Source organism: Hibiscus syriacus, unplaced genomic scaffold (genome assembly GCF_006381635.1).
Source record: "Hibiscus syriacus cultivar Baekdansim isolate YM2019G1 unplaced genomic scaffold, ASM638163v2 tig00111402_pilon, whole genome shotgun sequence".
Classification (NCBI taxonomy): domain Eukaryota; kingdom Viridiplantae; phylum Streptophyta; class Magnoliopsida; order Malvales; family Malvaceae; genus Hibiscus; species Hibiscus syriacus.
In genome coordinates this window covers 5,370,297-5,384,731 of record NW_024063082.1, presented here as the reverse complement: position 1 = coordinate 5,384,731, position 14,435 = coordinate 5,370,297, and the positions used below count along the sequence as shown (strand labels likewise).

Genomic DNA, 14,435 nt, shown 5'->3' with positions numbered 1-14,435 from the left:
TGTCGCCTGTTTGTAGACACCAACATGTATGTCTCTCTTCTCCTGGTAAGATTTATTCCCCTCTCCCTTTCTTCTCCTCTCACTTTCTTTACAATGTTTTACTTGTTTAATTTTTCCAGAAAAATTAATGTAGTCGATTTAAGTTAACCTTGAGCGATAGTTTCCTTATAGTTGTTGTTTTGCTTGGATCCATTCTACCATTTTTTTCATAATCTTGTGCAGTATTTGAGTTTTAATGGAAGATTGAATAGTCTTAAAGAGGGGTTGTAAACTGTAAAGTAAAAGCAAGGATATTTGATAGGGTCCAGTTATATTCATAGTTGAATCAATTAGGGTTCTTCAAAAAAAAAAATTAACGCTGAGTTCTTTTCCTTGGTTTTATAATCCAAAATATTTTCCACTCCGTATATCAATTTAATGGCTGTATCGTCCTTCGATTCACTTCTGTTGTCGTCTTTGTTGTTCTGTTTGGATTATTGTTCAGTTTTTCGTTTCGTCGATAATGGGTTAATTTCAAAGCTATCTCATTCTTAGATTTTTAGTAGACCTTGTAGTTTCTAACATATTACAACCGAAGGCGGAGAAGTAATCACCGATATGGGTAAACGTAGGATTTTTTGTTCCGAAATTCTTTCTTTGCGTAATTTTTGCTAATTAATTTGATTAACGTTTTGCTTTTACCTTCTTTTCTTATATAGTTTATGGGTTATTATCTCTCCAAATTGATATTAATAGTTGCGTTTGAAGAATAAGAATTTTCTATCATTTGTTTTGGGGTGTGTTGGCGTTTATTTTATTTATATTTCGTTTAGGGTTTTTTAGCTAAATAAAAGGAATATATGAATTTTGCAGGTAAAAATCAGCGTAAGAATAAGATGATGCTAGATAGTGACGATGATAGTAGTAGTGTAAGTTCATCGTCTACCATGCAATCGGATCAATTCTCAGTTTCTGGAACTGAAGAACTCGAATTTAAAAGGATAGTTTACTTGATGAAGCTGTGGATACTTTGTACGAAAAGAGGTCTGATATTGTTATTTTTTTGCTATATCAGCTTACTTATGTTTTGGATGAAAATTTGATGAAGAATTGTTTACATTTTTTAGGGAAGAATTGTTTGGTTAGATGAAATTAGTTACGTAGCCATATTTTAGAGATTTCTCAAATTTTTTAGAATTATTATAGTTTTGAGTTGGATTTGACTCAATTAGTGTTTTTCACCTTTGTTGATGAAGGGGTTCTACGCTTGAGAAGGCAATGGCCTCGATTATTGAGGCTTTCAACAGCGACTTGCAGCATCAGTTCGTGGAGAAGAAGTGAGTTGCTCTTTTTCCAAGTGTTTCTTAATCTTGGTTTCGATTTATTTTATTGCAAGGATTGCCCAATGTATTAGGACCATGGTTCTATGAGATTTCATGTAGTTTTGATTGGTTGGCGAGAATTCATGAATTGGTTAAAACATTGGCGCCCGAAGAATTAGAACTATCTCTCATTTAGTGGGATTCATTTGTTAATCAGACTTCAGATTCAATACGTTACATTAGATTGTGATTTTCTATTGCCGAGCAAATTTGCAGTTGTGGTTGCAAATGTTTCTTTTGATTTAAAATGTGGTTTGAGTACTTGAATCTATGTGCCTCTAATGGTCATGTTATCTTTTTCCGTTGTTCAGATTTGCTACATTACTGCAGCAGTGTCTGAATTCTATCAAAAAGGGCTCCAACAAAGAGATATCTTTAGCTTCCCATGTTATTGGTTACTTTTGAAAGCTTTTGCAGATTCTAATGCATAATGCATGGAAGAGACCACACGAATTAAGTATTCAATCTGATAAATTTCTTTTTGTAGGTTTGCTGGCTTTAACTGTTGGTCCTGGAGATAATGCACGGGAAATATTGGAGGAGTCGATAATGCCTATTTCACAGGCTTCTAAATCTGGTTCTGAATCTTCTAAGATAGCTTCGGTATGCAAGAAGTTCAATTGAGATTTGTTCTACTTCTAGTATTTTGTTGGTACTACAATGCTTAACCAGTTTCTTTTTACCTGATTTCCTGTTATAGTTACTGGAGTGCTTGGCTATTATCACTTTTGTTGGGGGGATCGATCCAGAGGAAACAAAAAAATCAATGCAAATTATGCGGCAATCTGTTCATCCTAAGTTAGGTTCTAATGTAAGTATCCTGATTTTCATTAATTGAAAAACATCGAATAGTGTATTGAGGTTCACTGCATCAGTTATTGTTTTAAATTGTTCTTTTTCTAGTGGGGTGTAGTCTTAAATTCTCTTCATATATATCATGGTTATAAATGTACTTTTGAGTTTAAATATCAGAATAGTAGGTTAAAAAACCTTGTGAGACTTCAATGTTTCCCCAGTATAATGGGATGAGACTGATCAATCTTGGAAAAATATGCAGATCCATAGCATATTTGTCTACTTTGCTAGATAAGGATGACCGATCTTTCCGCATTGCTGCTGGAGAAGCACTGGCAGTAATTTTTGAGATGGGAAGCTTAGAGAAGTTTGTTGCTGAAGCTAAAGGTTCAAATATTGGCTCAATATCTGAAGGAAATAAATCTAAAGAAGGATTCTTACAGATACAAGGACTGAGGGGGGAAATTCTGAATCAAGTCAGAGACCTCTCTGTGGAAGCTGGTGGTAAAGGTTCTGCCAAGAAAGATCTTAATAACCAGAGGAATTTGTTTAAAGATGTTTTGGAGTTCCTCGAGGTACTAATATTGTTGTCTTTCATGTTCATGACTTGCAATTCTAGGACATCTCATGTTAACTTTTATCATCTTGGTGATGTTAGGATGGTTATTGCCCGGAGACATCAATGAAGATTGGCGGGGATTCATTGCAGACATCAACATGGTCTCAGTTGATTCAGGTTCCTCTTCTTCCTCTTCCTGTTCTTTGGTTTCTTACATTAGTTATATGCCATGAATTCTTATTATATAAAACTTCAATGCTACAGCTGAACTTTTGAGGCACTTTCTTGGTGGAGGTTTCACTAAACACATGCAGGTCGGTCTTCTTTTAGTGAAGTTGATGCTTCTTGGTGCAGTTTGCTTGTATTCTATTTTCCGGTTGATTAAGCTCGACATATTTTGTTTTACTGTGTGCAGGAAAACGAGTTCTTTCGAGTTGTTTTTGGTTTTACTCCGAAAAGGAGGAATCTTCTAGGCAGTGCACATATATCCAACGATCAAAAGGTCGGTTAGCTTGACCAGAATATTTAATTAACGATGTTAAGTGTTTTGTCTTTGAATGCTTTCTATGATATTCTGATTATAGGTATAAGATATTGGTCTATAATTCATTAGGCCATCACTGAGGCATGAACCGCTATATAGTTTTGACACAATATTTATATTCTAGGTTGACGTATGTGACTAGACTTTCTCGGACATGCGAAATTGATATAGATTTATTGGGATTGTGTGGTACAGAGAATGTTGAAATCACCAAATTCAGTTATCAGCAAAGCAAGAACCCAGATCTTGAACAAGCAGCGGATGCAATCTAAGGTAGGTTTTTTCTGTGTTTGATGGGGGACATGGATGTAGTGTTTCCCAAACAAAGTTCCTGGTTAATGTTTTTGTTTTTTTCTTGATGTATTCAGGATAGGAACTTTGGGCACTTTGCTGTAAATGCTGGTGAAGACGACGCATAATCTTCTATATGACAGTGATTTATTGAGATTCAAAACTGATAATGTTAAATTTTTTATTTTATATTATATAGTTTCATTATTGTGTAACGTTGATTGGTTTGTACAAGGCACCAATGAGAAATTTGGATCGGAATTGACATATAATGAATAAGCAGTTAATCCGCATGATCACTTCTGTAATGATCTAATGATGTATCTATTGAGTTGTGTTTACATAATATTACTAGGATCGTGTTATAAATTTATAGATAAAGTATGCAGAATTAAGTATAAATATAAAAGATAAATAAATAAATTATTGTACATATAAAATATAATAAATATTATATCTTAGATAACAAAAATAATTTACAACTTTTTATTATTATGAATGTCTATGATAAATTATTGTATATAGAAGAATGTTGAATGTTGATGTAAAATTTTAATATATTTTTACATAAATTATGTAAAATTTAATATTAATTAAAATTAAAATAATACATGATATATTTAAATACTCAAGTAATATATTATCAACAAATATAATTTTTATTTAAATATTTAGAATTTCACTTGTTAAAAAAATATAGAACAAGAATAATTTGGTAAAATATACGTTTCAGTAATCTTTTATTCCTTTAACCAAACACTATAATTTTACATTCTTGCCAAACCAACCAAACACAGTAATATAACATTCCCAGTAATTCTATTTCCTGATAATCTTTTATTCCCACTGATAATCTTACATTCCATGAACCAAACGCACGCCTAAAGCAATCTGATAAGAAAAAATTCAGATTTCATTAGATTCAAATTTATTAAATTATTATGTTTTTTCTGTCTGAAAAAAGTTCTCTCCTTTCTTATTTGTTGCTCTCTTTTGGTGATCCTTAAGCTTAAAATCTCCAATTTAAAGCTGTAAAGAGATCAAGGAGGAGATATCAAGTAGAACTCGAGCTTTAGTCAGTTGAAGCTCTAGTTTTTTTGTTATCAAAATTTGTTCTTTTACAGTTTCTTTTTGTTAATTTGTGAGAGAGGGAAGACAAAATGAACAATGTTCATGAAGAAGCCATCAAAAAAATTCTGTCTTTGATGGAAAATGGTGAGATTTAGGTGTAAAAAGATTGATTTTTTAATCTTATCTTTCTGCGGTTTCTCTCGTTGTGATCTGCAAATCACTAACTACCTTTTTTGTTTGCCAATTTTCCTTTTGGAAAATTTAACAGTTGACGAGAAAATGAAGGGCACATTCCAGGTTAGATTTTTTTTTTTTGGATTTTCTTTTTATATATTTTGGATGCCGAGACAAGGGGCCGCTGATAAGAAATAGGAGCCAATATGTATTTCCGGTAATAATTTGCTTAGTTGTTTAAGCTGATTTCAGCTGTGGACTTGATCTGATTGCTTGCTTTTTTCTGCAATTTCATGGTTAAGAGTTTTGTGTTCTTTGTTGGTTCTGATCTATCTCAGTTAACTGTTTTTCTGTTCTGTGAATTTCTAGTTGATTCCATTTGGAGAGTTGTTTGCTCTTACTGTTTACTATTCTATGGTCGATGTTACTCGGACTCTTCGTATTTCTTGGATCTTCTTAATACATGAAACATACTTAGAAAAATGAGTATACATGTGTCAGATATGTACCCTAATTCGAAACTCCCATCTAAGCCCGAGCGGTGAGTATCATAGTTGTGTAAATTGGAAAACGCTTAGTTGCCAGTTGCTAATTTTAGAAAAGTTTGGTAGTTATCATTCAGCTGTGAGGTGGTATTATCGAATTGTAAGATCATCCGAAATTTTATGAGTGCCACAATGATCTAGAGCTATATGCGTCAGTATAGATAAATAAAATGCCGATGATAAGGTTTCCCTTCCAATTAACCCTTTTTCTTATATATATTTGAGGTGTTACGAAGAAATTTTGCTTGTATCAACCTGTTTTTATGGAATTGTGTGGATCAAATGGATGAATACAGCGTTTTAAACCTGTGTTTTATACTATGGTCTGCCGAAGTTAAGTGTAAAGTTGAATTCCTTGGTCTGCAGAACATGCACCATGGGTATCTAACTGAAACTCTAGTGAGATTTTTTAAAGCAAGAGATTGGGATGTTCAGAAAGCCTATAAAATGATGAGTTCCTCAGGTTCCCTTAAGCAATAATAAAATGTTGCGTACGAAAGATCTCTTCATTTTTGTCCTCATTCCCCGATTCTCGTTTATTAACTCCTAAATTTTGTGTATTCCAGTTAACTGATTGCTTACAATGGAGAATACAGAATGATATTGACAATATATTATCAGTGAGTTTTTCTGATTATATACTAATCAATTACTATTATTTTATCAGTTTATGATACTGCAAAACTATACTGCTGAAACAGTACGATTTATTGTGGAAATTGGTGATGCCTAAGATAATTCTTTATATATATATATATATATATAGAAACCAATTATTCCAGCTGACTTATATAGAGCAGTGCGAGATTCTCAGCTTGTAGGATTGTCATGTTACTCAAAAGAGGTATTTACTTGTGGGATTGTCGGGTTTGATTGCCCTGCTAGTAGATTTGATGCCTCAAATTTATTTGGCAACATTATGTTACATTCGAAAGTAGTTCCATGATGATTAACTCATGCTCTTGATATTTCCAGGGTCTTCCTGTCATTGCTCTCGGTGTTGGGCTTAGCACATATGACAAAGCATCCGTAAGGACTAAGGAGATCGGAACATGTTCCAACTTAAAATTTGCATTTAAGACTGTACAACCTGGGAATAAGAGCTTTTAATCGAGCTTGCTTAAAGCTGTTTTGAAAGAAATCATCCGAAGCTTGCTATTGAGCTTTTAATTAACAATATGATTCTTTACAACATTACTTTGGTATAGCCTATTAGGATAATGAAAGTTATATTTGTTTTTGAAACGTACTCAGAAATTCAACCGGGCATACGATGATCCGCACTCGTTTTCCTTCTTATGGATTTCTTCCATTAAGGTCCTGTTTGGCTCAGGGTATATTTATTTCCTGGGAGGAATATTGTTTTCCTGGATGAATATACCCATGTTTGGATAGGTTGTATTACCAAGTGTAAGGAAAAAATTAATACCAACAGGAATTTTTTTTACTGCATTCCCGGGAATGTCTATCCCTCCTCTCCCTTGGGTATTTACTCATTCCCGTCCCCGTTGTCTAAAATAGCCTTCTCCCCTCCCCTTCGTTCTGTTGAAATCTTCCTCTTCTTCTTCGATTTAGCTTAGATATTTGCTTCTGGCGTTCATATTTCAGTTTTTACATACTTATTGGTTATGAAAGAACACAAAAAAAGAACCGTGCACCGCTTATCCTTCACTTCTGTGCTTCTTGGTGTGAGGCTTCAAAACAAATGGACAAAGTCTTTTCCCATCTCTCCATTGATTTTCTAAACGCTCACTTCTATAGGGTTCCTCTTTGAATTTCCTCGTCAAAGCAAATGGACAAAGTCTTCGGGCTTCGTGATCGAGTTTTGGTTTTTGGTCGAAATTCCGTTATACCCATGGGAGTGTTCCGAAGAGGAACTCGTCGAGCTCTGTAAACCCTTTGGGAAGATCATTAACACTAAGTGCAATGTCGGCGCCAATCGGAATCAAGCTTTTGTTGAATTTGTAAGCTTCTAAATCTTTCCATTTTTTTTTGAAGTTCTTTGTTTATAGTTTATGGATTGCTTTGTGTCAGCGAAAAATAATGTTCAATTTGTGTTACGTAAGGGCAATCAATTGTTGATTGTCTACTCTTTTGGGAATTTGATTTTCTAGTGTAAATTTCAGTGTGTTCCTTCAATTTGTCGAAGTATGAGTTCTTTTTGCGAGATTTGTTTTCTTTGCATACGTTTATTTTTTAGCTGATTTTTTAATGTTTTGATGTGTAAATTTAATGGTTAATTGCAGATTTGCAAAGTGTTATTATTACTTTTTAATTTGGTGGTGAATTGGGATGGGGGAACTTATGCTTTTCACATTTGAAAGTGTAAAAGAAATGTTATTATGTAACCCGAGTTAGAGCAGTTTTGATAGCAGTTGTGTGTGAGTTTATTCTTATTTAAAATCAGATACATATACAACCTTGTAATCATATTAGAATCTTCAAGAAAAGAATGTGTAAACATTGATGTGTTACTTCACCGCCAATCGGGTTGGATTTTGAATTTTCTTGGATGATGGTTTATTTTGATTTGTCTGGGGTTAACTTATCATTTGGGTTCTATTCTTCTTCTTCTAGGTTGAATATCGATGGGTTAATTTCATGCAGTGAAATTTAGATAATATTTGCAGGTTGATCAATTAGTTTTTATGTTAATTATGTTACTTTTATTTTCAGGTAGACTTAAATCAGGCTATTTCGATGGTTTCATATTATGCTTCATCATCAGAGCCAGCACAGGTTTGTGGAAAAAATGTATATATTCAATATTCAAACAGACATGAAATTGTCAACAACAAGAGTCCCGGAGATACCCCAGGAAATGTTTTGCTAGTTACCATTGAAGGTGTGGAAGCTAATGATGTGACCATTGAGACGATTCACTTGGTAAGTGCTTATTACTGGCATGCATTTCTCAACTAAATGCCTTCAATTGTTACATATTCTCTATTCTATTTCTGCTATAAGAATTGGCTCTCTAGAATTTTTAAAGCCTCTTTTTGCTTCAGGTGCTCTAGATTAAGGAGCATATTTGTATGACTAAATGGAGACATCTTGAATTTCTATGTCTAGACTCTAGAAGTGGCCTAATTTAGTTCGTCAAAATCTTGTGAACTGTCATGTATAAAGTATCACTTCTATTTTCGTGTGTTATTTCTTCTACGACTGATGAGAGATGCTTAATTTTCTTAAATCCTGTATTTTAAGGAATATGCTTTTTAATAGGAGAGCACAAGACCGTTTCTTATAGATTTGAAATGAGTTAAACTGTTACCTTTGTTGGAGATGGCAGTTTTTTTATCGAAATCAGTTGAATCACAGATGGTTATGCCCCTTGTTTATATTCCTTTGTTGGAGACAGTTTGGAAATATTATCATGTACGTCATACTCCTTTCTAAGGTCTATCTTGAGCCATGTATGCACAGGTGTCATTCTGCACTTATTTCTTGTCCATTTGGATTTGTTAACAAAGACTTTTACATTATACCCATCTTTGTGACGGTTTCTAATGTTCTTTTCTTATTTGTATTTGTGATATGTATCTGTTTCTGATTTAATTTTGTTCCAGGTATTTTCTGCATTTGGTTTTGTTCACAAAATTGCTACATTTGAAAAGGCTGCGGGATTCCAGGTGAGATGGCAAAAGTGCATTTAGATTTTTGGATCTGTGGTGATTTCATTTTTTTCAATATGATCATATTTATTACAATTGTTGGCAGGCATTAATCCAATTCACTGATGCTGAAACTGCTTTTTAGCGAGGAATGCCTTGGATGGTAGAAGTATTCCCAGGCATGTACTTCTTCCTTGCAACTTCTTCCTCCTTCCACACCAGCACATTCATTTTCTCATTTCTCTAGCGTCATCTAATTCTCTTCATATTGATTATAAATGTATGGTTTGAGAATTGTTGGTCTAACTGCTACCGTCTTTCTTTGTTTATATATTTGTTCATTTTGAAATAGAAATAATTCATTTAATTTAAATGTTTCTACCTACGTTATTTTTCTTCTGTTGTGGGAGGATTGACATCTTCATTAAACCATCCTATTACCTCAGCTCATAATAATTCTCCGCTATCTTATAAAAAAATAGACGACAATGGCTGAAAACAACCGCTTTCATTTGTTTAGTTCTTCAACGATTGAAATGTTTGGAGTTGTCTGATACTGAAGTTGGAAGCAATGGCCTTCACCATCTTTCTGGTTAGATATCCTCCTTTCTCATAGTATGACATTCTCTATATTTTGCAGTTGTTATTTTCTGTTTCTAGTTTTGGTGGTAAAGTGCTTCTTTAACTCTTTTGTTGCATATAATTATTTTTCTTGATTTGATTCTCTGTTATCGCTACCTTGATTTGCTATCCTTCTTTGGAAGCCTTCTCAAAACTTAGATGATTCTACATGGAAATTTTTTTAAAACAATTGAAGGCACCTATGTTAGACATATACCTGGATCTGGCATTCTCATATGAGTCAGCATAACAACATTGTTCATTTAGTAGTCTGAGGAGCTTTAATCATTGAATAAGCATATAAAACTAATATCTTCCCAAACAATTGATTCTTATATATGATCATCCGATTTCTTTTGGTTCACTTGTAGGTTTGGTTAATCTGGAGAGTATAAACCTGTCATTTACTGGAGTTACAGATGGTGGTTTAAGAAAATTGTCTGGACTCTCGTCTCTAAAATCACTCAACCTGGATTCTCGTCAAATCATAGATGTCGGACTTGCAGCTCTTACCAGTATGACTGTTCGGAGTGCCTATTTCAGTTCTTTGAATTGTTCTTTTAGTTCTTTAACATGATTCATTGTGAAATAATAAGTTGTCACTTATTATATTGGTGATTTGATTTTATTGTTGTCAAAGATAATAAATTAGTTCTGATTAGTTCTTAGTTTATTGTTGAGAAAGAGATTAATGGAACACAATTATTTTTAGTAATTATGCTTATAAATATGTTTTTTTATTATTATAATAGCGATCATACCAATCAAAGTAAATATTTTAGGTTATATAATAAGGATAATTCACAGCTTGAGAAAGAAAAACTAAATTATTAGCTTTAAATAATTTTTAAGTAAAATAATATTTTTAACTAATCAAACAGGGTCTTTAGGTTATATAATAACAATTAAAATAATTAATTAATTGCATTTTTTCAAATAAAAATTTAATTGATTCATAAATTTTCAAATATGAAATATTTTTGTTTAATACTGACTTATAATTAGATGTAACGTGAAACAATAAATTTAAACAATTGTACTCGGTAATAATGTGCCAAAATTAAGATTAATGAATTTGAAAGTATTTCATTTGAAAGACAATTTCTATCATCTTTTGGTAGACTTCCAAAAATAAAGCCTTTGTCTTTTGAATACTTTGAACAGACCTACACATATAGTTAAATGTTGATGTAAAATTTTAATATATTTTTACATAAATTATATAAATTTAATATTAATTAAAATTAAAATAATACATGATATATTTAAATATTCAAGTAATATATTATCAACAGATAAATTTTTTATATAAATAATTTTTATTTAAATATTTAGAATTTCACTTGTTAAAAAATATAGAACAAGGACAATTTGGTAAAATATACATTCCAGTAATCTTTTATTCCTTCAACAAAACACTGTAATCTTACATTCCTGCTAAACCAACCAAACACAGTAATGTAACATTCCCAGTAATCCTATCCACCAGTAATCTTTTATTTCGACCGGTAATCTTTCATTGTGTGAACCAAACGCACACTAATAGTTTTGGCTTGATGGAAAGCCTCCTTTGGCTATGTTGCTTTGATTCTTCATTTTTCTTGAATTTTTTATATCCGAGTAACATGGTCTTTTAGCACTCTAAGATGCATGTATCATGTATGTACTCCAGCTGCAGTGGATGGAGTTATTTCTGTTATACTCAAATTTGTAATCCTTTTGTGTTCTAGGTGAATTACTATGTACAGTCGCACATTCAAATGAATGAATATAGAGATCGCGTAGTACTGGTGAGTACAGACTATGTCAACGGGATATTCCTCACTTTACACGCGCACTTACTTTTGATATGGTCTAACATGTTGCTTCTATTACAGCCTGCTGCCACAGAGAAGTATGGACGACATATTGGCACATGTCTGAAGGTTTTGGATACGACTGGCTTGAAGCTTTCGGCATTGAACCAAATAAAGGTGTGTTTATCACTGAACATTTTCACTGACCATCTGATTTCAACATTGTCTCCTTAATCGACAACTTAACTGCTCATCTGATTTCAATGTAGCAGTTTGACTGTTGTGAAGTGATTTATCTATTCCTGTTTAAATAAAGCCTAAATTTTGCTCCTAAGAACTTAAGACCCTTTTCCAGTCGTCGTTATCCCGTTGTTATATATCTATTGTTTTTTCTAATGCTGGTTGGTCTCACTGGTTGCATGCTGATGCATCTACCGACTACTATATCGACAATTGATGACTTGAATTATCCGGAGAAGACGGAGACATATTATATTGTCAATGCGCCATACATATTTTCAGCATGTTGGAAGGTTTTTTTTTTATTTTCTTGACATTTCCGTTGTTATCTTAGCTAACTTGTATGAAAATATATTTCTAATGCTTTTCTACGAATGGCAGGCTGTTAAACCTCTCTTGCAAGAAAGGACGAAGAGGAAAATTCAGGTGCTTCAAGGTTGTGGACGGGATGAGTTACTCAAAGTAAGGGAAAAAACATCCATGCATGTTCGTAAAACTCTCTTGAAAGCAATTTTTTGTTTTTCGAATAGCAGCAATACTATACACATTCCTTTTTTTGATTTTTGGTACAAAGGAAACTTCAGCCCAGGAATAGGAAAAGGGGCTGCAGATGTTGGGATTTGAATCCCAAACCGGCCGAATACCACCTCTTATTGATGGTTGTATGAACTAACCGCGCTAGGTTTCGGGTTTTCTTGTGTGCTTTCCTTGCACTCTTATTGAAATAATTACTTCGACTCAGACCGTCAGACGTCAACTGGTTTCAGATATTAGCTCCCATAATGTGAAGGGTATTGTAGTATGTCTCTTTAGTTTGAAGTCAACCATATTTGATAGTTAGTACTTTCGATTATACAAAAATTAATTTGAAATCACCTTACTTTCCCCATCCCAACTAAACTTCATTTCATGATTTTGTGTACTGTTTCATTATGATGTACAAGGTTGCTTCATTGAATTAGTTCTCGCGGCGGTTCCTCTTGTGATTTTGTTTTCTTACTACTTTTTGACACATTCATTCCAACTATGCAGGTAATGGATTATTCATCCCTTCCACATTTTTGTCGCAAGGAAGGTTCCGGGTCATCACGAAACAGCAGCAGCAACGGAACCATAGATAATTGCTTCTCATTGGACCACACCTATCATCGACAGCTTTACGATTACATAAAGCAAGAAGCTACACTTATAGAGACTGGTAGGCCAATCAAACAGGGATCAGTTCATGTAGATTTTCCCGAGCTGGATCCAAAAGATGCCAAGATCGCAGAAACCATCGAATCTGAGTTCCAGAAGCTTGCAGACCAAAATGGTAAATGCAACTCCCTAAATGGCGTCAAAGTAAATGGTGATTAGATCTTTTACATACTACTGATTACATAAATTGTTGCCAATGTGTTACTGGAAAGTCGGCACTTTGACAGGAAAATGCTAATCAACGACATCAGAATGAGAGGCCTTGTGGTATTTCAATTATCTTATGTAATAGCAGAGCTTTCTTGCATCTTATCGAATCAGATGTGGGTGTGGCATACTAATCTGGTGTATCTTGATATGCCACCTTAGGGTGGATAATAATAGCACATGAAAATTATCTGTAGGAAACATGGCGTTTACGTCATAATTGTTTCTGGAATAATTTTCTTGTTAGCGCCCTCTTCCATATTTTTCTGAAACATGCTTTAATGGGAAAATTAAATTAGTAATATTAAAACATACACTTTGACAATTTGTGTATTCATTTAATATTTGTGTTATTTCCATGAAGTTAAAAAATTAATTAAAATTTATTAAGTGATATCAGAAGGGGGGACAATTGAGTGAGAAAAAAAAAATTCAAAGCGAAAATAAAACCCTTTCCGTGTCTTTAAATAAACAAATCATTAATTTTAATTTATAATGTTAAAGTTCGTAAATAATTATTTTGATTCTTATTATATAATAAAATACTTGTAATTAAATAAGAACCGTTAGAGAAACATCATTAGTCCAATACTTGGCTTTAGATAATTAAGAGAAGTAGTGAATATATGAAATATTTATGGGAAATTAGATGCAAATGTCAAATGTGGGATGCCAATGAAAAGCATTACAATATTGTTAAATTTTAGTAGAAGATACAGTAAGATTCTCTCTTTATAATAATATAATCATTATTTTGTCAAATATATTCTTCCTCTCTTCTGAAATAGAGGAGTAAGAGATGCAGATTTACCCATATATAAAAGCCAATCGGAGAAAGGTATGATAGTGTGAGACAAACCGTTTTGAAAGAAAGAAAAAAAAGGGGATGGGTACAAAAATATAAATTATTAGAAAGTGAAGTACACTGAGCATATTCCAAGCTAATGTTGCTAGATTCTGTCTGCCATGCCAACCTCAGTACATTTTGCTAACATTGGGAGTCTAAACAATAGCTACCCATTTATTGCAGGAATGTGTTCAAGGATTACCCAATTTCTAACTACACCCTGTGTTGGGTTTGTTTGCATTTCTTACCCATAAATTTATGCTTCGGCCAATTTATTTAGGGCCAATAGTGGACCAGTTTTAAGCTAATTTTGTTTTGGTTTTGGGTATCATAATATATATTATAGAATTTCTTGGTTTTAGGTTCAATTGTTTTCTTTTTTAAATTATTGTTTGAAAAAGTTGTTTTTTTAAAAGATTTAGATTTAAACCGTTGTATTAGTAAGGTGTGAGTACTTTATTAATAATAAAAAATTTTCAATATATACTATTTTATAATAATCACATACTGATAAAAAATATTATTATTATTTTTTGTCTAATTAAGAGTATCTAATTGATTCGATTAAAAAAT

The 14,435-nt window shown here is 32.8% G+C and overlaps 1 protein-coding gene and 1 pseudogene across 1 annotated transcript; both read left to right on the top strand.

Moving 5' to 3' along the window:
• The first annotated feature begins 114 nt into the window (after window positions 1-114).
• LOC120161908 lies at window positions 115-3,808 on the top strand (annotated as a pseudogene).
• Window positions 3,809-4,483: 675 nt separating this feature from the next.
• On the top strand, window positions 4,484-13,149 carry LOC120161904 (SEC14 cytosolic factor-like). Its single transcript, XM_039172111.1, has 11 exons — window positions 4,484-4,765; window positions 4,890-4,918; window positions 5,707-5,790; window positions 5,907-5,960; window positions 6,107-6,184; window positions 6,316-6,369; window positions 11,306-11,365; window positions 11,453-11,548; window positions 11,803-11,904; window positions 11,993-12,073; window positions 12,644-13,149. Exons 1-11 carry the CDS (start codon window positions 4,711-4,713, stop codon window positions 12,965-12,967), a joined length of 1,017 nt encoding a protein of 338 aa, XP_039028042.1. The 5' UTR covers window positions 4,484-4,710; the 3' UTR covers window positions 12,968-13,149.
• Window positions 13,150-14,435: the final 1,286 nt, after the last annotated feature.